This window comes from Erinaceus europaeus, chromosome 17 (assembly GCF_950295315.1).
Source record: "Erinaceus europaeus chromosome 17, mEriEur2.1, whole genome shotgun sequence".
In the NCBI taxonomy this organism is placed as follows: domain Eukaryota; kingdom Metazoa; phylum Chordata; class Mammalia; order Eulipotyphla; family Erinaceidae; genus Erinaceus; species Erinaceus europaeus.
This window is the reverse complement of record NC_080178.1, coordinates 65,683,858-65,708,072: the sequence shown is the minus strand read 5'-3', so window position 1 is coordinate 65,708,072 and position 24,215 is coordinate 65,683,858. Positions and strand designations below refer to the sequence as shown.

Sequence of the window (24,215 nt, the reverse complement as noted above, 5' to 3'; positions counted from 1 at the left end):
AGAATACAGGAGTCTTCCTATATTTTTCATTAGACATCCATGGAAGCTTTTTAGAAATAATAAAATCTTCAAATACTTAAGAACTGGAACCAAAAAAAAAAAAAAAAAACCATTTGGAATCTGAACTGGATGTGGTGCATTGTACCATAGAATACAATTCTGGGAGAGGAGGTCATGGCAAGCATTTGGGGACCTGGTGTATCAAGACAGAAGAGACGGGCCTAAGCTGTGAGATGGAGTGGTGTGCAGATTCTACCACAGGGAGAGGAGAAAGAGGACCATACTATAAATTATTATCCCCCTTCTCCATACCAAATAAAAGGACTTGGAAGAAAATAAATCAAAACCATCCTTACTCTTAAAGAAATCAGTATGCACAACTGCACCTGAAGCAACAGTTTTACTTACAAAGTATGGAGATGTATTCTTCCCTATTTGCCGGGCATGGATTTGAGGAGCTGGGGAGATTTTCTGCTCAGAGGCAATAGCATTTATAACAACCACAATGCATACTGCATGAAATCTCTTAATAATAGAACATCTTTGCAGCCCCCAGAGTATGAAGATTCCCAAGGATCATTCTATTCCGTGGTTTCATTACCCTCCTATTACTCCATTACATTGATTTTCACCATTTCATTCCCGGAAGAGAGTTAGACTTGACCTTGTGTCCTGGTTTATGCTTTTACTACATAAAATTGAACGTATTAAACAATGCATTTCTCAGAGATAATTTTCCTCATGATTTCCTCTTTTATTTTTTTGCTGCTTGTGGCAAAGACATAAACTACCATCTATGACCTTCCCTCATTCCTGTTAGCATTTAGTATGTTATCATTCTTAAGAAAAGGTTGGTTAAAATATTTCAGTGGCCCAGGAGATGGGTCACCTAGTAACACACACAGTTTGCCATGAAGGAGGGCCTGGCTTTGAGCCCTCAGTTGTCACATGGAAGCACCCTGTGGAGGCAATTTCACAAGCAGGGGAGTGATGCTGTGGGGGCTCACCTTCTCTCTGACTCTTTCTGTAAGAAGAAGAGAGGAGAGGAGAGGAGAGGAGAGGAGAGGAGAGGAGAGGAGAGGAGAGGAGAGGAGAGGAGAGGAGAGGAGGGGACCTGGAAAGGGAAAAGAAAGGAAGTGAAGAAAGGGGAAGGGGAACGGAAAGGGGAAGGGAAAGGGGAAGACAAAGTAAAAATAAAAGACCAGAGGCCTGGAGGTGGCACACCTGGTTGAGTAAATAAGTTCTTATACATAAGGACTTGGGTACAAAACCTCAGTCCCCAGTCAGGAGTCCGGCGGTAGTGCAGCAGGCTAAGCACACATGGCGCAAAGCTCAAAGACCTGCATAAGGATCCCAATCCCCAGCTGCAGAGAGGAAGCTTCAAGAGGAGCAAAGAAGTGCTGCAGGGCCCCCCTCTATCTTTGCCATGCCTTTCAATGTCTCTCTGTCCTATCAAATGAAAGAGAAGAAAGAAAGAAAGAAAGAAAGAAAGAAAGAAAGAAAGAAAGAAAGAAAGAAAGAAAGAGAAAGAAAGAGAGAGAGAGAGAGAGAAAGAAAGAAAGAAAGAAAGAAAGAAAGAAAGAAAGAAAGACGGGAGGAAGAGAATGAAAGTGAGCAAGAACAGTCAATTCATTGTATAGACACCAAATCCCAGCAGCAAGCCTGGAGGCAATAAAGAAAATTAAAAAAAAAAAAAAGGAAGTGACTTTTTTTCTGTGAAAATCAATAAATACATCTTATTTTTACTTAAAAAAAAAAGCCGGAGCTGGGGCAGCGGTGCATACAGTTAAGCACACATGTTATAATGTGTAAGGACCCCAGTTTATATGAGCAGTGACAGAGTACTGCAAGTGTCTCCTTCTCTTCCTCCCCCTTCTCTCTCAATTTCTTTCTGTATCTACTCAAAATAAGTAAATCAAATATTTTTAAGTCCACGACATATTACAATGCACAAGGACTCAAGCTCAAGCTGGCAGCCCCACCTGCAAGGGGAAAATTTCTCCAGTGGTTAAAACAGGGCTGTGGGTACCCCTCCCTCTATCCCCCACTTTATTTCTCCCTCCTTCTCTATTTCTTTCTGTCTCTATCCAGTAATAATACATAAGATACAAAAAAATCTCTATGGAACAAATGGAGTGTTTCACACAAGGAGTTCCAGCAAGATATCCTAGTGACAAATGTGTGTGTGAGTATTTGTGTGTATGTGGGGGTTGTGTTTCTTCAACATGCTTAGTCAGATTTACTCTAAGAATGAAAGCTGTCTTCATCTTTATTGTTCACTCTCTTAACCGCTCTGTTTCCCAAAGAGGATATCAAAATGAAGAGATATGCGCTACATTAATGAGACCCAAAATTTTCATCTGCAACATTCCAACCTTTAGGTTCATAATTAGTCAACAATATATTTGTCTTTATATTTTAATTCTTTTTCAGCCACCAGGTTCCAGATGCTAATATGATGTCAACTGGACTTCCCTGGGCAAACAACCCCACCAATGTCCTGGAGTCCTGCTTCTCCAGAGCCCTGCCCTGTTGTATGCTTTACATTGGGTTGTTCTAGCTCTCCCCCTGCCAAGAAAATGGATCAGTCCTGCTAGTTTCGCAGGCCCGCTTGGCCCCGCCCCAAGGAACCCCTGAGAGGGTTCCAGAGTTCCAGAGTTCCAAAGTGCTTGGTGCCGCCACGGGGGAAAGAGGCAGCAGAGTTCTGTTTGGTGATTAGTTTGGTTTAGTTTATGAATCATTGTTCCTGAATAAATAAATACAGCTTCCCTGCCCAGCCGTATGTCTCTGGTCGTCTCTGTTACCCGCCCGTGAAGCTAGCCCGGCCAGCTAGAGCCTCCGAATTTTAACAACACTGCCCCACTAGGGAAAGAGAGAGTCTGGGAGGATGAATTGACCTGTCAATGCCCATGTTCAGCGGGGAAGCAATTACAGAAGCCAGACCTTCCACCTTCTGCACCCCATAATGACCCTGGGTCCATACTCCCGGAGGGATAAAGAATAGGAAAACTATCAGGGGAGGGGAGGGGATACAGAGCTCTGGTGGTGAGAATTGTGTAGAATTGTACCCCTCTTATCCTATGGTCTTGCCAATGTTTCCATTTTATAAATAAAAATTATTTAAAAGAGAAAATTGTAGGAAAATAAATATAATTAAATAAGAATATATTTTATTATTAATAAATCCATATATCTGTACAAGATATATATGCTCCTGACATCTTTCCCAAAAAGCTTCAAATGAGTATAAAAGACCTGAGCCTATAACTCAAAGACACTTTAATCGCACCTGGAAGAAGGGGGAAAAAAGTAAGCCTACAAAAAAAAAAAAAAGACTACGGTCAAGGTATACATTGTTCTGATGCAAGTAAACCATCAGAGAAGAGCATTATTTGAACCTGTATCATAAGGAATAGGTCCCTTGTTCAAATGCAGATTCTTGTCTTCCATCTGAAGAGTTTCTGACAAACTAGTTCTACATAGAGTTGAGTGATTCTGATGTCTTGCTGCTAGCTCTCATGAGAACAGTGAAGAATATAAATGGAAAGTGAATCTCTTATTATAAATGTATCCAAGAAGGAGCATGAAAACAGATTGTGAAGATCCATCAAAATAAAGACACTATAAAAGATGAAGAATAGAACAATTCTATGTTTTGCTATAGGTACTTAAAGGAAATTGATTGTTTCATCAAAGGAACTAAAATTATTACTAGTTATTATTCAGTTATTTATTTATGTATATATGCTACTAATAAGCACTTAAAATACAAAAGATGATATCAAGAAAATCAATGGCAAACAACTGAAAAGTTTAGCACTCTTGACATTTGGAACCTGATTTTCCATATCTTTATAATGTGGATAAAGGCAAGTGTGTATGCACCTGTATGTGTATCCTCACAAATTATACTCAGGTAGCCAGAAAACCAGTCTATCTTTTCTTTTAGCAATATCTCGTTTATTCATCTATGTGTATTTAGCTGGTTGCATAATATCTAATAAGATATTTATAATTCTTGAAGGAAATGTAATTATGAATTTTCACTAAAATGTATAATGATCAGCTAGGGAGGTTGTGGAGCAAGTAATGCCCAGGATTTGAATTCATGAGGTCCCAAGTTCAATCCCCAGAGATGCTCTGGTCTCTCCCATTCTCTGTCTATCTTACAAAATAAAATCATAGAGGTGACTCCCTAGATGTTGCCTGACTAAAGTCAATATTTTTAGCAGTCTGAAGAAACTTTCTTAAGATCTGGAAAGAACTTGTTTCATTTATATTGTTTTATGTTTCTTCAAGTCATATTTTAGTTAATAATAATTATTACTAATAGCTGCCAGAACTGCTGAAAAGTAGACTATCCTGCTGATCTAAATTATATGAGACCAACTTTCAAACGTACACCTCCAAGATAGTAAGACTGTTTGGATGCCCTTTGTCTCACTACCAAAACTTTGTTCATCCGTTTTCCAGACATATGTCTAATGTCTAATATTCTGTGCCAGATATAATGTTTCTGATAGGGTTAGAAGTACATGAGACATCACCCACATTCTCAAAAACATTCACAGTGTCTTAAATTACTGGAGTATCCAAGTAGGATAAAAACACTTGGACAGATTTTTTTCAAGATACATTTAGTAAATGATCAACCACCTGTCAGAGAAAGCTCCATAAACAAAGGATAACTATGCAACATTTCCTAAACTGCCTTAGAAAGGAACATCTTGAGGATGGCCTTGCGGATCTGCTTTGTCTTCACGCTATAGATTATGGGATTCATCACAGGAGGGATAAGCAGGTAGATGTTGGCAATGAGAGTGTGCACGAGTGGAGAGGCATGCTTCCCAAACCTGTGCACCAGTGACAAGCTGATCATTGGGATGTAGAAGATAGCAACAGCACTGACATGTGAGACACAGGTACCAAATGCCTTTTTCCGCTCCTCTGAGGAGGCGATACTGAGCACAGAGTGGATGATCAGGACATAGGAGAGGAGGATTAAGATGGAGTCCAAGCCAGCCGTAGAGATCACAATGGTCAGACCAAATGCACTGTTGATCTTGGTGTCTGTGCACGAAAGCTTCATCAAATCTGGGTGAAAACAATAGGAATGGTGCAGAACATGACTGCGGCAGAAGGACAGACGTTTAAGGAGCAGGAGTAAAGGCACGAGGGCTGTGGTCCCCCTAATAATTATTGCAAAGCCCACTTTGATGATCCTTGAGTTGGTTAAGATTGCAGAGTATCTCAAAGGGTTACAGATGGCAATAAAGCGGTCAAAGGCCATTGCCAAGAGCACAGAGGACTCCATGAATGTGAAACCATGGATAAAGAACATTTGACCAATACAGGCATCAAAGCTGATTTCTCGAGCATTGAACCAGAAAATACCCAACATGGTAACCACTGTGGAAAGGCACAGGCCTACGTCTGTGAAAGAGAGCATAGAGAGGAAATAGTACATGGGTTCATGGAGGCTTGACTCAGTAATAATGACAAACAGGATCATGCCATTCCCAGAGAGAGCTATGACATAGAGACAACAGAATGGGATGGAGATCCAAGCGTGGTGAGTTTCAAAGCCAGGGATGCCAGTGAGAAAGAAGACTGTAGGATGGTAAATACTCTGGTTGTAGGATAGCATGTTGAGTGAAGGAAGCAGATTTCCCTAGGAGAAAGGATCTTGTCCTGGAAGAACAGGAAAGTAAACGTTTTCACTCCCATTACATATCATGCAATTTCAGATCACTAGAGAGCCTCTTCTGGTTTTGCCGTGTAAGAGCATTCCTTCCTGTTTTATTTTATCTAGGGGTGAATGGTTAACAGTTATTGACACATATGTACAATGCATCATCTCCCCTGGATGGGTATCTAGGAAGACATTTGTTCTCCCAAACTAGAGCTTCTCCCTCATTATACACAAGGACCCCATTGTCCCTTCATCCTATCCTTTGCCTCCCGCTTCCACAGTCCTTTCCTTTGGTGTAATATGCCACACCTCATGCTCATGGATTGGAAGAGTTAACATTGTCAAAATGACTAGACTACCATGAGTGACTAGTTAAAATTTAATCCCTACCAAGATCCCACTAAATTTCTTTAAGAGAGTAGAATAAAAGATACAGAAGTTTAAGACTGGTCTTGAAATGAGAGCAGCCTAGAATGTTCCTAGCTGTGACCAATAGGTTACATAGGATACTGTGCTAAATATTAATAGATAGAGGTCAGAACGATGGGGTTTACAGTTAATGACACTTTTCCCATATTTGGGAGCTACTCTCTGCCCTGACCCAGCTTTCTAGTCCTATTTCCAGCCGTGATACCATCTTCCTAGACAATACTTTTAGCCCACCTCCATGTTATCTGTGGGGCTCATCTTATCTATGGTAAAGCCATGGGTCTGTTAAAATATACCTAAAATAGACTTCCTAGCTCCTTCCAACATAAAGATCCCAAATATCATCTGCTATATTCTTACTTATAGGTTCCTGATTATTAAACAATTTGTTCTACTTTATATCTTTATATTTTTCAGTCACAAATTTGCAAATGCTACCTTGACACCAACCTGACTTCTCTAGGTGGACGGCTTCACCCATGTGTCCTAGAGCCCATATCCTCAGAGCCGTACCCCACTAGGGAAAGATAGAAACAGGCTGGAGGTATGGATCAACTTGCCATGACCCATGTCCAGTGGAGAAGCAATTACAGAAGCCAGACCTCCCACCTTCTGCACCCCATAAAGATCATTGGTTCACACTCCCAGAGGGATAAAGATTGGGGACCCTTCTAGGGCAGCCTCCACCACACTGGAGGAAGTTTCAGTGCTATGACAGCTTTCCCTCTCCTCCTCTGCCTGTATCTGCCTCTCTGTCTGAAAAAGTTGGACCAGAGCAAGTGAAGCCCCAGTGATGACAAAAATACTGATGTAGCATGTGAATATGGATTTGATATTTTCCTTTAACTTTGGTTTTGTAACCTACCTGAAGATTTTGCCCTCCCTAACATATTCATAAGACTCCATGCACTAAAACCCTAACATCATGAAAAGAAAATTTGTTAGATTTGGAGAAAAAGTCATTTGACACTGCTCTATGCTCCTGAAGAGAGAGATAGGCAGAGGAAGAGACAAACTTACAGATAGAAAAGTCCTTTTGTCCTAAGACTGTGGAAACAGTGCCTGATCAAGTCTGCCCCTTTAAACCATCTTAAAAGAAGTTCTCTTTCCTAGGAAGACAAGCAGGGAGTTCTCAGGAGTGTGAGCACAGTCCTTTTCCTTGAGAAGGAAAGCCTTTAAAAGGAGCTTAGAGGCCACCAGGTGAAAGCCATTTACCCAGGGGAAAAAAAAAATTCCTAGGAGAGAACTCCATACAACTGTGTCCTATTAACACTTCATGCCTCAAAGGACAGTGAACAGTCACAGCTTTTCAGTCTAAGTTCACTCTGAAGTTCCCAGAGGGTATGCCTGAAGATGAACTATGATTACAGTTTACATTCAAAAGCAAATTGACCTCAGAATTAACTGAAAGCAAAACAACCTGTGCACAAGCTGAAAGTCAACCATGAGAAGTGGTATGGATAGATCTCCAAGAAGCGTGCTGGCCAGGGATTTGCCCATCTCACAGCAACCATAGAACCCACTGAGGAGAGGAGCTGCTGAGAGACTACCTTCACTGAGGCTGGCGCAGCAGTTCTGGGTCAAAGTTCAAAGCTCCAAGTTTTGGTCATTCTCATTCTGAATATCCTGGGAGGCTGTTTGTTTGTTTGTTTGTTTGTTTTTTGTTTGTTTTATTATCATTTTATTATTTTAACTTTTTATTAGTGTTTTAATAAATATTAACAAGAGTTTAAAATAACAGGGATACAATTCCATACATTTCCCACCGTCAGAGTTCCATTGGAAGCTTCCCTATTCTTTATCCCTCTGGGAGTCTGGACCCAGGATCATTATGGGGTGCAGAAGGTGGGAGTTCTGGCTTCTTTAATTGCTTTTCTCTAGACATGGGCACTGACAGTTCAATTCATACCCCCAGTCTGATTCTATCTTTCCCTAGGGCTCTGGGGAGGTGGGGTTCAAGGACACATCAATGAGGTCATTTTCCCGGGGGTGGAGTCAAGGTAGCATTTGCAAACTGGTGGCTGAAGCGCATGAAGATACAAAGCAGAACAAATTGTTCAATAATAATAATAACCTAAAGGTGAAAATATAGCAGATGAGATTTGGGATCTTTAAGTTGGGAGAAGCTAGGAAGTCTGTTTTAGGTATATATATATATATATTTTTTAATATTTATTTATTTCCTTTTGTTGCCCTTGTTTTTATTGTTGTAGTTATTATTGTTGTTGTTATTACATAGAATAGAGAATAATGGAGAGAGGAGGGGAAGAAAGAAGGGGAGAGAAAGACAGACACCTGCAGACCTGCTTCTATGCCTGTGAAGCAGCGACTCCCCTACAGGTGGGGAGCTGGGGGCTAGAAGCAGGATCCTTCCACTGGTCCTTGTGCTTTGTGCCACCTGCGCTTAAACCGCTGTGCTACCACCCGACTCCCTGTTTTAGGTATATTTTAAGGGGTATATTTTAAGATTTTACTAATTTTTGCCTGAGCCTGATAGCTAACATGCAGGTGGACTGAAAGTATTGTCTAGGAAGATGGTGTCAGAGTTGGGAATAGGACCAGAAAGCCTGTAGAAACTTCCCCACCCTCCAAATGGAGGCTGACTCAACATACTCTGCCACTCGAGGAAGTCTGGTTCTGAAATGAGTGCAGCCTAGAATGTTCCTAGCTATGACCGTGGAATGTGAGTTCAGACTGACGGGGATTCAGAGGTTACACAGGCTCCTGTGCTAAGTATGGATAGGAATGGGTCCTAGGTCAGATCGATGAAGTTTATAGTTATCAGTAACGGTTCTTCCACCTTATTTGGGAGCTACTCTCTGCCCTGACCCAGTTCTCTAGTCCTATTCCCAACTCCAACACCATTTCCCTAGACAATACTTTCAGCCCGCCTGCATGTTAGCTGTCAGGCAAGTTAGTAGAATCATGGGCCCCTTGGGGACCAGAATGGTGAACCAGTGTCCTTGCATATGGTAATGTGTGCTCTTTCCCTGTTGTGTCACTGCCCAGACTCTCTCTTGAAATTTTATAATGTTTTAAAACTCTATTAAATTACTGATAAATAAGGAAAAACAAAGAAGATGTGTTCTTTCTGCAGGAAAAAAAACTCAAGGAATATCACTACATTCTTATTAGAATGACGAAAATCACAGCCATCACCAAATCCCAGCAGGGCTGGAGAACATCAACATCCGCTTGCTCACTCGCTACTCATGGAAATGAGAAGCAAAGCAGTCACTTTGGAAGATAGTCTGGTGGTTTTATAGTATAAGAAATGTGCTCTTACACCTAAAGGAATTAAGCAGTGATGTCCCTGGTTGTGGCTTCCAGCTCCTGAAAGAACGAGGCTTTGCAGCCATTCTGGGTCTATCCTGAAAGCCCTGTCTTCCTGCTCTCTCCTCTCAAGCCTGCTCTACTCAGCTTTAGTTCCCTGAATGGACAGGCTCTTGCTCACCTCTGAGGTCTCTCTCCTTCTGTTCTCCAAGCCAGTATTGAGACATTTACTGATTCCCAATTCAGCCTGAAGTGTGATTCTAAAAAGATTTCACGTTCACTGCTATGTACTTCAACTATAGGACAATTGCATTAAATTAAGACTAAAATTAAATTAAATATAAAATAACAATTTGTCTAGATTTTGATTTCAGATCAACAGAAGATAAATGTTGTGATTCTTTTTGTCTGTCTGTTTACTTTTTATTACTTTTTTAAATAATCTCCTAACTCATGGTCTCCTAATGTTGTTCAGGGTCAAACACCACTGCTGTTCACTGTAGCTACAATATTCCTCATGACAAATTCTTCAGGTCCTGGTGGAATTGTGATTCAAAGCCCTTTGGTCTTCTTCCCTTATCATTTACCTCTCTAGAGATATGGGCCAAAGTTATTTTGAGAGTGCATAATGTGGAAGGTCTGGCTTCACTGACCATGAATGTTGGCAGGTTGATCCATCCATATCCTAAGCCTTTCTCTATATTTCCTTAGTCACTTAGGGCTCTGGAGAGGTGGGTCTTTGGGACATGTTGATAGTGTCATCTGCCAAGGGAGGTCAGGATGGAATCATAGTAGTTAGCCTGCAATTTGGTGGCTGAGAGGTGTTAAAAGATAAAGCAGGGGGAGCCAGGCGGCGCTAAGCGCAAGGACCAGCATGAGGATCCCAGTTTGAGCCCCCAGCTCCCCACCTGCAGGGAAGTCGCTTCACAGGCGGTGAAGCAGGTCTGCAGGTGTCTGTCTTTCTCTCCTCTTCTCTGTCTTCCCCTCCTCTCTCCATTTCTTTCTGTCCTATCCAACAACGACGACATCAACCACAACAACAATAAAAAGACAACAAGGGCAACAAAAGGGAAGATAAATAAATAAAATTACAAAAAAAAAATAATAAAGCAGGACAAATTGTTTAATTTAAAAAAAAAAGTAAAAGAGGTCTGAGAGCAGTCATATCAGATATGAGCAAGGCCCTATATGCAGAAGAAAAATTAATTTATTTTCTTACTCATCTCATTGTTCCACATTTGACCTTGGACAGTTTGGTTGATGACCAAACAGAAAAATAAATACATCTATGATGATTCTATTAGGTTGAGGGTCAGAGGTAAAACAGAAGGTGAGAATATCATGGAAAATTAAAAAATAAACTGGAATTCTACAGCTGTAGACAATGCCAGACATTTGTACTAACTCTAAGTGATCAAGTTCACTAACTTTTAATTACACACTTCTCATTACCATCTTAATTTTTAAAAGTAAAATAATAATTCCAGTTTTTGAAACTGGGTCACTGGTTTCAAAACATTGACAGTATCTCCAATAAAAGGTTATGAGATGTTCATATTTTGATGGTTATCTGAGGAAAACAGTGATAGAGAATTTCCAACTCAACTTTTTAAAAAAAACAAATTTTATTGAAGTAGCACAGGTTTACAAGACTATATGTGTCCAGAGTATAATTTTATTACCTCTTCCTGATGTGTGTGACCACACTATACCCACCGCCAAATAACCAATATCCCTCTACCAAAGTCTATTGAACCTCCTCCAGCTTACAAACCCCACCTACTCCAACTCATATTTAAAAGTAAAGTATGTTTGGAAATGTGTTGGGGATAATCATGAGTCTTCAGATTTTTAGATCTCCGGGTGGCATTTTATGCATCTATACAAATATCAGGACTAGAAAAAAAATCAATTGGCTTATCAAAAATTCAACCCACTCAAATATAAATGAATATAGATAGATAGAATGTTGTGAAATAGTACCCCTGTTACCTTTTTATTTTGTAAGTCAATAGTAAATCACAAATAATAAACTAAAACTCCAGCCCAGTTAGATTCTAGGACAATGTCTTGTTTTGAAACGAGACCTTCCTTTCTATTTTGTTGCACTGAAGTGGAGCACCTTAAGCACAGCTATGCGTATCTGTTTGGTCTTCACACTATAAATGATAGGGTTCATCACTGGGGGAATTAGCAAGTAGGCATTGGCAATGAGAGTATGCACATAGGGAGGGGCTCGTTTCCCAAATCTGTGAACAAAAGACAGGCTGATCAAGGGAATATAGAATATAGCAACAGCTCCAATATGGGAGATACACGTGCTGAAGGCTTTCTTCCTCTCTGCTGGGGATGCGATGCTGAGGACAGTCTTGATGATCAAAACATAAGAGAAGACGATAAAGGTTGAGTCTACTCCAGCAGTGCTGATCAAAATAGTCAATCCAAGCACACTGTTGATCCTGGTGTCTGTGCACGAGAGCTTCATCACATCAGGGTGGAAACAGTAAGAGTGGTGGAGAACATGGCTGCGGCAGAAGGACAGATGCTTAAGAAGTGCTACCATTGGTGCCAGCATTACTGTCCCCCTCATGACAGTGACCACTCCAATCTGTGCTATTCTAGCTTCAGTTAAGATGGAAGCATACCTGAGGGGATTAGAGATGGCCACAAAGCGGTCAAAGGCCATGGCCAACAGCACTGAAGATTCCATGACTGTGAAGAGTTGAATGAAGAACATCTGTGACAAGCAAGCATTGAAGTCGATCTCCCTGGCATTGAACCAAAATATACCCATCATGGTGACCAGAGTAGATATGGACAAGCCGAGGTCAGTCGTGGACAACATGGAGAGGAAGTAATACATGGGCTCATGGAGGCTGGACTGACTGACAATGGCAATGAGGATCAGGCTGTTTCCAGACAGAGCAGTTACGTAGAGAAAACAGAAGGGAATGGAGATCCAGGTGTGGAAGGCTTCCAGTCCAGGAACGCCAGTGAGCAGGAAAATGATGGAAGAGGATGAAGTGTTCTGGAAACTTGACATACCGGGATCAAAGTATAGAATCCTATGTTGACTGTCTTCCAATGACAAACAGTCCTTATTTATTTGGAATTTAACATAAAAGTAATTACTTCGCCTGGTAAACATTTATAAATTTCAACATCTATTTCATGTGAGAGGTTCACACAGAATGAATTCAAGACAACTTTGAGAGAGAAAATAGAGAATGAATAATGACACTGGAATGTAAGATGTGTATACAAACTAATGTAAACAAATTGCAAATTCAGAAAGAAAGTTGTGAGTTATGTCTGCAATTTTAGTTCTTACTTCCTGAGTTTACATGATAGAGAGTTAACAGATTTCTTTTGAAATTTTGGGCAAAGAATTTAATGCATTTGGAGGGCCAGGTGGTGATGCACCTGGTTAAGCACTCACATTATAGTGTTCAAGCCCCTGGTCCCCACCTGCAGGGGGAAAGCTTTGCAAGTGGTGAGGCAGGGCTGCAGGTGTCTCCTGTCTCTCCCCCTCTAAATTTCAGTCTCTATCAAATAAATAAGTAAAAATAATTAAAGTAAATAAATAAAATGTATATATAAAAGAATTTAATGAATTTGTTAGATAATTAGGAACTAGTATAATTATTCTGATGCATCAAATGAATTATAGTTTCAGAAGGCTCATAAAAATACTATTTTCAACCTAGTTGGGGTTGTATTGTTATATGGAAAACTGGGAAATGTTTTGCATGTACAAACTATTGTATTTACTGTGGAATGTAAAACATTAATTCCCCAATAAAGAAATTTTTTAAAAAATACTATTTTCAGAGCAACAGTGTCTTGCTCACCCTGATCAACTAAGAATAGCAAAGAGGATCACCTGAGAACAAAACAAGCTAAAACTAAGATTACTTTGGGAACCCACCAAGTCATGGGTTGAGTGTAAACACGTGTGGCTTGTGGACAGAGAAGCACTTAAGGAGAGATTCCTGGGCCTAAAAGCCCGTATATATTTGGATAGTTTGTCAGTTGATGAACCACCTCCAGTCTGAGTTTTATCAACAAAAATATTACTGAAGGGAGAAGAGAATCACTTTAAACTCACCAGTTTACAACTTTGAGTCTCAATTGCTACTGCCCCTCAGAAGCTGGAACAGCAGCAGGGAAACTCTATACAGACATTGTGAGAACTGGCCAAGTGACTCAGGATATCTGCACTCCTGGTGGTCCAGAGGAGTGGCTATATAGTAGGAGCCTTTCCACATTGTTCTCCTGATAAATTGGGGAACACAATGAATAATTTCCTCAGAACTCACCAAATAAAAATAGGACTTATTCAGAAACTCTCAGGGCCAGAGAGCGTTGACCAACTCAGTTCTGACTGGTGGTAGATGGGGGACTGGGCCCAGGACTTTTAACCCTCAGGGCTTGGGAGTCCCTTTGCATATCCACTGTGCTATCTATCCTCCACCCTGTTTTATCTCTTTGTCAGAGTGAGTGATTATGCTATAAATACCTACTTACAGTTTAAAAAAAAAAATCCCTCAGACTCTCATAGCTTGCAAGGAAGATAAATAGCATAACATACAAAAGTTATAAAGGCACTGTGCTTCACTTCAGGGATTGAAATAACACTAAAACAACTGTTAGGATTCGAAATTGTGAAGTCTTGAGTACCTTATTTAGACACAAGTCAATCCAGGCAAGTGGGATCAGTGGATTGAAAAGTAGCGAGGTAGAGACTGCATAACACACCAAATATAATGGTTAAACTGAGAAGAAACACTAGAGAAAACGAACCAGGACAAAGGCCCAGATATAAGTCCCAAAAAGGTAGAAGCACATAAGAATAAGGATAACATCCAAACACTAATAGAGCCAATAATTAAAGGAATGAGGAAAGCTTTTGAAAGTAATATCAGAAATGAAGAAACAATAAGTATGACTCTGAAAGAAAACACTATCTCTAGAAATAGCATTTTCAAATTTCACCAGATTAGACACTTCACATGGGGCCAGGTGGCAGCACACCTGACTGAGTGTACACACCGCCATTCAAGCTCCCTGTCCCCATCTGCAGAGAAGCAGCTTCCTGACTGGTGGAGCAGTGCCACAGGTTTCTGTTTCTTTCTCTCTTCCTTTCTGTCTCTCTTTCCCTTCTCAGTTTCTCTCTATCCTGTGAAAAATGTTAAAACTAATAATAATAAGTCAATATCAAGAAAAGACAGTTACAAATGAAAACTTTAAATGTATATTATCTATAATATGGGTATTATGTATAGTTCGATATAACAATTATGATACTACATACCAACTCAATTATTTAGAATTGAATAATATAAATTTATATTGGGTTCAAACATCAGTTATTGTCTTATAGATTCGGTTGTCACCAAATGTTAGAAAAACCACCCATGACTGAATGTTAAACATACCTCATGTAATTCTCAAAAGATTTAACTAATGTGTGTGAAAAAAATTGGGAGAAGAAAAACTCATACATTTTAGAAATTAAGAGTTTAAAAATAGCAATTACTTCTCTCCATTTTTTGAGACATATATATATCCCCAGAATCTACTTGCCCCATGATCTTTAGCCAAAATAAAAATACTGGAATTTATCTCTTAAGTCTGACTTAAGCAATACCTACTACTTAATATTTTCAGGTAGTACCTTCATCCTCACAGCTATGGTTTTCTCAGCATTTCTTTGTTCTTTCCTGGTTTATAAGAGCTCTTTCTCCTTTCTAAAGGCTTCCTTTCCACTAGCTTCTTGGTTAGTCAATTTTTAACAACAGTATGACTTAACATTAAATTACTAAGTCCATGCTATAAATCTGACTGGAGGAATTTGGCATCACATTAGACATGGTGCCTGCCCATATTCAGGGAAGGATAGGCTAGTTAAGAAAACAAGCAAACACTAACACCCAACCAAAAAGATATGTGCACACCTAGGTTCATAGCAGCTCAATTCGTAATAGCTACAACCTGGAAGCAACCCAGGTGCCCAACAACAGATGAGTGGCTGAGAAAGCTATGGTATATATACACAATGGAATACTATTCAGCTATTAAGAACAATGAACCCACCTTCTCTGACCCATTGTGGATGGAGCTAGAAGAAATTATGTTAAGTGAGCTAAGTCAGAAAGATAAAGACGAGTATGGGGTGATCCCACTCATAAAAAGAAAACAAGCAAAAAAGAATGTAGTGTGAGGTGTGCAATAATGGGTAGTAATAATAATAATATTAATGTGAATTGATATTTTAGAAAATTAGGAAAGCCGATACTTCCTTGAGAACTTGAAGATAATTTGTGCAAAGTCTGAGAAGTAAATATTGTCAGGAACAAAATTTTAAGCATGCCAAAAGGCATGGAGGATTAGATATTTTAGAAAAAAACACAAAAGTTTGAGATACAAAAGTCTAAAACATAGGGTTTCAAGTCAAAGGAATATGGGCATTGTCTAATCAATACAAAGAAAGAATACAACATATATCCTTGTTGTATGGAATAACCCCAACAATTTTTCCTGCTTCTTTTCTCTCTGAAAATGTATATCACTCTTTCATTTTTTTTTCATAAGTGTGAAAAGCAAGAGAAAATGCAGTCTTGCTCCCCACCCCCACTGTATGTGTCTCCATTCCCTTGTCAACACCTCACTGAATCTTTGGGGGCGGGAGGGTCCGGTGGTACAGGAGGATCCTGTAGATCACCTCTGAGTGATGATACATTCAGCCCAGGCCCTTCATCTGTGAGCTACACATCCAGCACTTGAATCTTTTCTATCAGTTCCCTCTGTAGTGGTTCGCATCTATAGCTGAAACTCAGCTCCGTTGAGACTGGAACATACTTCGTTACGTTCGCTGAATTTTGCTGCATTAAAAATCACCATAAATTCATGGTTTAAAACAAGATGCACTGGTTATCCCATAGTTTGTTAAGTCTGATTTCTGAGCGGAATGTAAGTACAATCTATGTCAAGGTTCTCACTGATTCTCCTTTAGTCCCACAGAATAAGTTAGGGGTGTGTGTGTGTGTGTGTGTTGTGTTGTGTTAGCTTTGGGGTTTTGATGGAAGACTCTGCCTTTGAATTACAGAGTTGACTTTAAGTGTATCTTTCCACTTGGAAATAGTAATTACTTCCTTATTAGGAGAAAATTACAAAAATCCCAGACTCACTATAAGGACAGCCACAGCTTCTGTATTGTGCTTCCCCAAGTGACTCCTCTTCGTGATTACAGAAAGAAACCAACAAAGATGGAGGATCAGTCAAAGCCACATTCAAATGCTGACTCTGCCACTGCTCTGATGACTTACGTAAGATATTCCCTAGAGGTGGGGACTGCGTGGAGTTGTACCCCTCCTACCCTATGGATTTGTTAATTTATCCTTTCTTAAATATATATATATTCCCTAGAAGCACTTTACATTCGATTCTTTGGGAAATTGGTATTTTACCAATCTCATAAATTGGTGAGGATTAAGTGAGGCAGCATCTGTGCAGCATTTCACCTCCTGGTTAGTACTTGGGAGGCATCTAACAATGGTAAATATTATTGATAAACAGCAATGAGAAATATTATTGTGTGATGGCAGGTGGAAACAGCACCAGCTGGCCTTCAGTCATGCGTTTGCAAAACAGCAGAACTAAAAAGAAAACTCACAATTACAAACTGACACCTCAGTTGGAGTAACAGGACTCAAAGTCCATAGACCATTGCTGCCTCACCAGTTATAACAGTGCATCTGCATGAGTCAACAACCGTACTGCAAACCATTAACCACTGATAAAATGATTTGGGGGAAAAAATATATAGTGTCCCCAGCAATACAGATTTCAGGGGGTGGGGAAACCTTTCTATAATTTTCCTTAGACACCCATGAAAACTTTCTAAAGTTAATAAAATGTCCCTTGAGAAATTGAAAATACGATGTGCAACTTGGACTGAGTGTGGGGTATTGTTCCAAAGGATTCTGGGAGGGTGAGAGAGGACTTTGGGTAACCAGTGGACATTGACAGAAAAGAGCCTAAGTTGTGGGTTCGAGTGGTGTGCAGATGCCTTTCACACAGAGGTGAGAAGTTGTCCCTCACAGAGATGTACCACACAGAGGTGAGAAGTTGTCCCTCACAGAGATGTACCACACAGAGGTGAGAAGTTGTATCCTCCAGGCAGTGGTGCACCTGATTAAGCTCACACCTTACAGTGCACAAGGACCCAGGCTCAAGCCCCTGGTCCCCACCTGCAGGGGGAAAGCTTCATGGGTAAAGAAACAGTGCTGCATGTGTCTCTCTCACTCTCTGTCTCGTCTCATCTCTCAATTTCTCTCAGTCTCTAGCCAATAAATGAATAAATAAATAAAATTTAAAAGATTTTTAAAAAGAGGAAAGAAAGGAAAAGAAATTATACTTGTGTATTAACAACTATACTGTAAGGTATTGCCTCCCCCTTCAATAAAATAACTTGGTACACAATAGTCTGTAGGGAGTCAGTATCAAGTTCATAATGAAATAGAGTCCACTTAGATACCCTCCTCACCTACTTCCTATTACAGTTCTCTCACTCACTCCAAAGCTAACCTCATCAAAGCAAGGACTGCAAAAGCTGAATAAGGGCAAGAGACTGGCATACCTAATGATGACTCTTTAGTCACTATCAGGCCACCCCATCAGCTGGGACACTAGTTGGGGAGTCCTGAGATTCCCAAACAGACATGATGGGCCTAGAACTCTAATAAATCCCTCTCGCCATTGTTACTGTTCATTTCTATCAGGAACAACACAATAGACCCCTTTGTGGGCCCTCATAGGACCTTGCCCTCAACTTAGATCAACAATGGTAGAGAATGTTCCATCCTCCAAAGGGAGGCTGAATAACATACTCTATGCTACACCTGAGGAAGATGGGTCAATACTGGGGCAGCTTGGAATGCTCCTACTCATGACCACAGAATGTGAGCTCAGACCTAAAGGGATATAGAGGTCACACAGGCTTCTAAGCTAATTATCGGCTCAAGATCACATCAAATCCATGGGCTTTACAGTCAACAATATTTATACCCCTTTCCCATATTAAAAAGCTACTCTCTTCCCTGATCCAGCTTTCTGGTCCTTTTCCCAGCCATGACATCATCTCCCCAGACAATAACTTGGATCCACCTGCATATCAGATTTCAGGCTCAGGCAAAAAAAAATTAAATTAAATTAAATTAAATTAAAATGGGGAGTTGGGGGTAGAGCAGCGGGTTAAGCACACGTGGTGCAAAGTGCAAGGACCGGTTAGGATCCCAGTTCGAGCCCCCAGCTCCCCACCTGCAGGGGAGTTGCTTCACAGGCAGTGAAGCAGGTCTGCAGGTGTCTCTCTGTCTCTCTTCCTCTCTATCTTCCCCTTCTCTCAATTTCTGTCTGTCTATATCCAATAACAAGTAAATAAATAAATTTTAAAAAAAGAAAAAAACATAAAATAACTTGGAAGAATAAAGTAAAGTGAAAGCTAAAAATAAATAAATAAAGCTCATTCTTAAAGAAACGTTATGTATAATTATGCCTGATGGTCTCCCTGAATACAACAGTTTTACTTACAAAGTATGAAGATGTGTTCTTTCTTTCCTGCCCTGTTTGCCAGGAAAGAACTAAGGATCTGGGGATATTCTGTGCTCAGAGACATATATATATATATGGAACCGCAATGCAGTCAGCAGGAAATCTCTTAACAACAAAACATTTTTGTGACACTCCCTAGAGTATGAAGCTTCCCAAGGGTTCATTCTATTCATAGTGTCTTTCTCCTTCTACTCGATAACATTTATTTTCATCATTTCCAATCCAGGAGGGGGATTATGCTTGACCGTGTATCCTGGTTTATGCCTCTGTTACTTAGACTTGAATGTATTAAACAATAAATTTCTAGGAGAGAATTTTTTCTAATGAGGCTAAGAGTCTCAGGTTGATGTTTCCCCTTATATGTTATGCTGCTTCTGGGAGAGAAATAAATTATCATCTACGACTTTCCCCCATCCCCTTAGCATCTGGTATATTTTGTTTATTTGTTTGTTTTTATTTTTTATTGCCACCAGGGTTTTCTCTGGGCTTGGTACTGCACAATGAATCCACTGCTCTGTGCAGGCATTTTTATTATTTTAAATTGTCTTTATTTACTATTGGATAGAGATAGCCAGAATTTGAAATGACAGAGAGGAAGAGAGACAGAGAGATACCTGCAACACTGCTTCACCACTCACGAAGCTTTCCTCCTGCAGGTGGGGACCAGGGGCTCAAACCTGGATCCTTGCACATTATAACATGTGCTCTTAACCAGGTATGCCACCACTCAGCCCCACAGACATTTTTTTTAAAAAACAGGCCAGAAAGATAGACACCTGCAGTACTAGCTTCACCACTTAATAGCTGCATAGTATTCCATTGTATATACCACAGCTTTCTCAATATTCTTACATGCAATATTCTTACATGCATGACAACACAGGCCATTTTTTCAAATACTTATTGTTTCCTTGGGAACTGTGTGGAATTATACCCCCTCTAATCCCACTATTTTGTCGATCAATATTAAATCACTAATAAAATTTTTTTTTAAAGACTGAACTTCCATCAGAGGCTTGGTTAAGTAACTTCCCATACCCACAATCCCTGTGAGTTTATGTATATGTATGTCTGTTGTTTTTTCCTTGGTATCTGTCCTATGCTAATTATGTTCGTGACTCTTCATTTTTGTTCAGTCAGATCCTCCCACATGCACAATCTCACCACTCCCAGGCAGGTTTTTTTCATTCACATTGACAGACAAATGAAGGAAGAGAGAAGCAAGCAGAGAGAGAGAGAGGGCAAGAGATTGCAGCAGCTTCCAGCACAAGTTCCCCTCTTGAGCCTGGGCTCAAGCGTAGGTCTCAAACATGGCAAGGTAGGTGCCCTACTCAGTGAGCTATCTCTCCAGCCTCAGCCCCAAGATTATTTTAACACTAGGGTGGATATTAGTAAGACCTATGGGAAAAAATCATTTTTTTTAATTCAGTGACTCTTAAACCACCCTTGGGAATACTCGTGCTAGAACTAGTGAAAAATGTTAAGTTAAATAGCTGTTCTTAGAAAGATATATTAGCATGTCTCCTTCTACCCCAAGGGAAGTCTTCCAAGACAAGAGCTATGATTTAAACATCCTTGTAGCCAGACCATCAGAAGCCTATAAATAGATTCTTCCTACGATAATAATCCACATCTATCACTGACACAACGGTATGTATTGGGGAGAGTTACATTTCACAGGTGACAAAACTAAGACTGCATTTGAATGCCAAGACTCAAAATAGTCTGTTCTCACATTTATACCTGGCAGTGACAGATTCAAGAAGTAAACTCTGTTCCTCTATTCAAAAGTCAAATTCTTCTTCTAGCATTTGCCTCGGCTAGGAAGGATCCTCAGTTTCCCCAATGAATGGGTACTCATGAGATGCACCACGGGAAGGTCGATCCAATGCATCCCAAAAGTCAAATGTTACCACTTTTTATTTTAAAAGAAATTATAAAATGTTTAAGACATACAGTGAATGGTCTCATGGCTATAGTCTGTACTTTAATAATAATGTTAACAACATAGTAAACAATAGTAAACACTAAAAGTTTATATAGAGCCAGATAGATAGTTCACAGGAGAGTACACTTGCTTTGTCATGCACACACCACCTGGAGAACATTTCAATGCTATGACCAATCTCGCTCTCAACCCCCCTCCCTCTTCCTCTCCCTTCTCCCTCCTCTCCCCTCTCCCTCCCCCTCTCTTTCTCCTCTCTCTCTCTCTCTCTCTCTCTCTCTCTCTCTCTCTTCCTCTCTCTCTCTTTCTGCCTGTTTAGTAGAAGCTCACCCCTGCCGGAATAAAGTTCTGCCTTTGTCTCTGCCCATGGTGTCTCCCCGCGTCTCCCTTCTAGCTCCCACTGGCAGCATCACTTCTGCATCCCTGCTCAGAATGAGCAGAAGGTGTCTATTTTTCTCCCTTACCCTACATAAGAACTCTTACACTTGGAGAAAGAAGTCATTTGACTCTGCTCTATGCTCTTTAAGAGAAAGAAAGAGATTACCTAAGCCTCCTAAACTCACAGATAGAAAAAATTCCTTTTGTTCTAAGGCCATAGAAACAGTCCCTGATCAATACTGCCCCCACCCACCCACCCCTTAAACCATCTTTAAAAAAAGTTCTCTTTTATAGGAGGACACGTAGGTAGTTCTTGGAAGTGGGAGCACTATCAGACTTGAGAGGGAAAGCCTTTATAAGGAACCTAGAAACTGCTCCCTGAAATCCAGCAGACAAGATCCTAGGAGAAAAAAAAACACCATACAGCTATATCTTTTTAAGACCTTGTGTCTCGAAGATCTTAAACAACCAATATTTTCCAGTCTAGTTTTACTCTAAAGTCCCTAAAGGAGAATCCTGGAGATGAAGTATGACTCCAGTCTACATTCAAAGGCAGATTAGCCTTCATCTGCTGGAAGCAAAACCTTTGCACAAGCTGAACTCAGCCAGGAGAAGTAGCGTGGATCGATCTCCAGCAAGTGTGCCGGCCAGGGGTTTGCCCATCTCACAACAATCAGAGAACCCAGTCCAGAGAGGAGCGGCTGAGAGACTGTTCACTAAGGCTGGTGTGGCAGTTCTGGTTCAAAGCTCAAGGCCTTTTGTGGTCATTCTGAAAATCATGGAAGTTGTTTTAACTTGTGCACAGGCACAGAAAATAACATAAAAAAAAAGGAAATGAGCTCAGCCTAGAAGCCTATGAAGATATATTCACATCAAATGTCAGGGAAGTGCTAATTAAAACTACAGTGGGCATAGAATTTTGGTGGAGGGGGCAGAGTGACTTACAATGACCATGTATGGTTGTGAAATTACAGCCCCAAAATCTCTTTTCTTTTCTTTTTGTTCCCCACCAGATTTATCACTAGGCCTTGATGCCAGCCGAACAAAAATACCGATTCCAAGGGTCATTTCTTCCTTTACTTTTTATTCTGATAGAGACAGAGACAAATAGGGCAGAAAAAAGGAGAGAGAGCACAAGACATACATAGAGACATCTGCAGCTTGTTCCACCACTCATGAAGCTTAACTCCTGAGGATGAGGACCAGAGACTTGGACCTGGATCCTTGCGTATGGGAATGTGTATGCTTTCATGGTTATGCCACCACCCAGCCACTTCCTTAAAATCTTATAATATTACTCTAAAAAAACACCTTTTAAATCACTAATAAAAGGGAGGTGTGTGTGTGTGTGTGTGTGTGTGTGTGTGTGTGTGTATGTATGAATTAAGAAATTCTACAATGGATATCACTACTTTCATGTTAGAAGGAACAAATCCCAGCAGGAATGTAGAACTACAGGAAAACTTGTGGCTTCCAGCTCCTGAAGGAACGAGGCCTTGCAGCCATTATGGGTCTATCCTGAAAGCCCTGTCTTCCTGCTCTCTCTTCTCAACCCTGCTCAACTCAACTTCAGTTCCCTGAACAGACAGGCTCTTGCTCACCTCTGAGGTCTCTCTCCTTCTGTTCCCCAAGCCTGTATTAAGGCATTTACTGATTCCCAATTCAGCCTGAAGTGTGATTCTAAAAAGATTTCACATTCACTGCTACGTACTTCAACTATAGGACAATTGCATTAAATTAAGAATATTTTAATTTAAATAAGAATAATTAAGAATATTAAAATTAAATATACTAAAATAACACTTGTCTAGATTTTGATTTCAGATCAACAGAAGCTAAATGTTGTGAGTCTTTTTGTCTGTGTGTTTATTTTCTATTTTTTTAATAATCTCCTAAGTCATGGTCTCCTAATGTTGTTCAGGGTCTGTCTACAAGATCAAACACCACTGCTGTTCACTGTAGCTACAATATTCCTTACCCTTACCCATCCATTCGCCCCTCACATCCTTGTCCCAAGATCCCCTGAAATCCCATTCTGTTTTTGCCGCTCCCACAGTAGCAGATATATTTGGTTAGCTTCCCTTGACCACATGGATCTAGGTTGTCCTAATGTCTACATAATGAATAGAAGCGTTTCTCAACATTGAATTTCACTTGATTCCTTGGTTAACTTGTAAAAACACAGATTATAATTCAGCACATCTGATATTCTGGATTTCTAACACACTTCCCTGTTGTCCCAGTACAATCCTTCAAAAGCAAAGAGCTTTACTGGTCCCCTGTTCAAGTAACAACAGCATAGTATTCTCACTTGTCACACCCTTTTCTCCTCCAGTAGACCATGTAATCTACGGAGTGACACTCATTGTGTTCTCTATTACCGTGATGGTATTAATTTGACTCACTATCATGTTTGTGTATTGTCTGCAATTATTTTTCTTACCTGTCAGAGAGTTTGCTAAAAAAAAAAAAAGCAGGTAGGTTATAAAACAGTGTTAGTATAAGGGCTACAGAGTTATAGGATCAAGTGTTAACTACAGACTCTTAGCAATCTGGTATATATTTCACCCTAAAAATAATCTAGAGAGTGACTGCAACTAAGGATGGGACTTCATTTGGAAATTTCTAGAATCTCATAAAATTGGACTGTAAAAGTCATTGTTATTTTATAACAATCTTATTGGAGGGATTAATGGTTTATAAGTACAGACACATGAGAAAAATTTCTCATCTGACCATAATAAGTGTCTCACCCCCAGTCTAGGTCCTTTTTCACCATCATACAGGTGAACGCCAAAGCCCTCCCCAACTTCTTCCTATTACTTCCTCCCAGAGTTCTTTGCTTTTGTGCAGCACACTAAAGCCAGTCCAAGTGCTGCTTTCTGT

General features: G+C 40.2%; 2 protein-coding genes across 2 annotated transcripts; both read right to left on the bottom strand.

Moving 5' to 3' along the window:
- Positions 1-4,702: 4,702 nt before the first annotated feature.
- LOC103117467 (olfactory receptor 51F2-like) lies at positions 4,703-5,647 on the bottom strand. The gene has a single exon (XM_007527525.1). It carries the CDS (start codon positions 5,645-5,647, stop codon positions 4,703-4,705), a length of 945 nt encoding a protein of 314 aa, XP_007527587.1.
- Positions 5,648-11,489: 5,842 nt separating this feature from the next.
- Positions 11,490-12,437, bottom strand: LOC103117466 (olfactory receptor 51F2-like). The gene has a single exon (XM_007527524.2). It carries the CDS (start codon positions 12,435-12,437, stop codon positions 11,490-11,492), a length of 948 nt encoding a protein of 315 aa, XP_007527586.1.
- Positions 12,438-24,215: the final 11,778 nt, after the last annotated feature.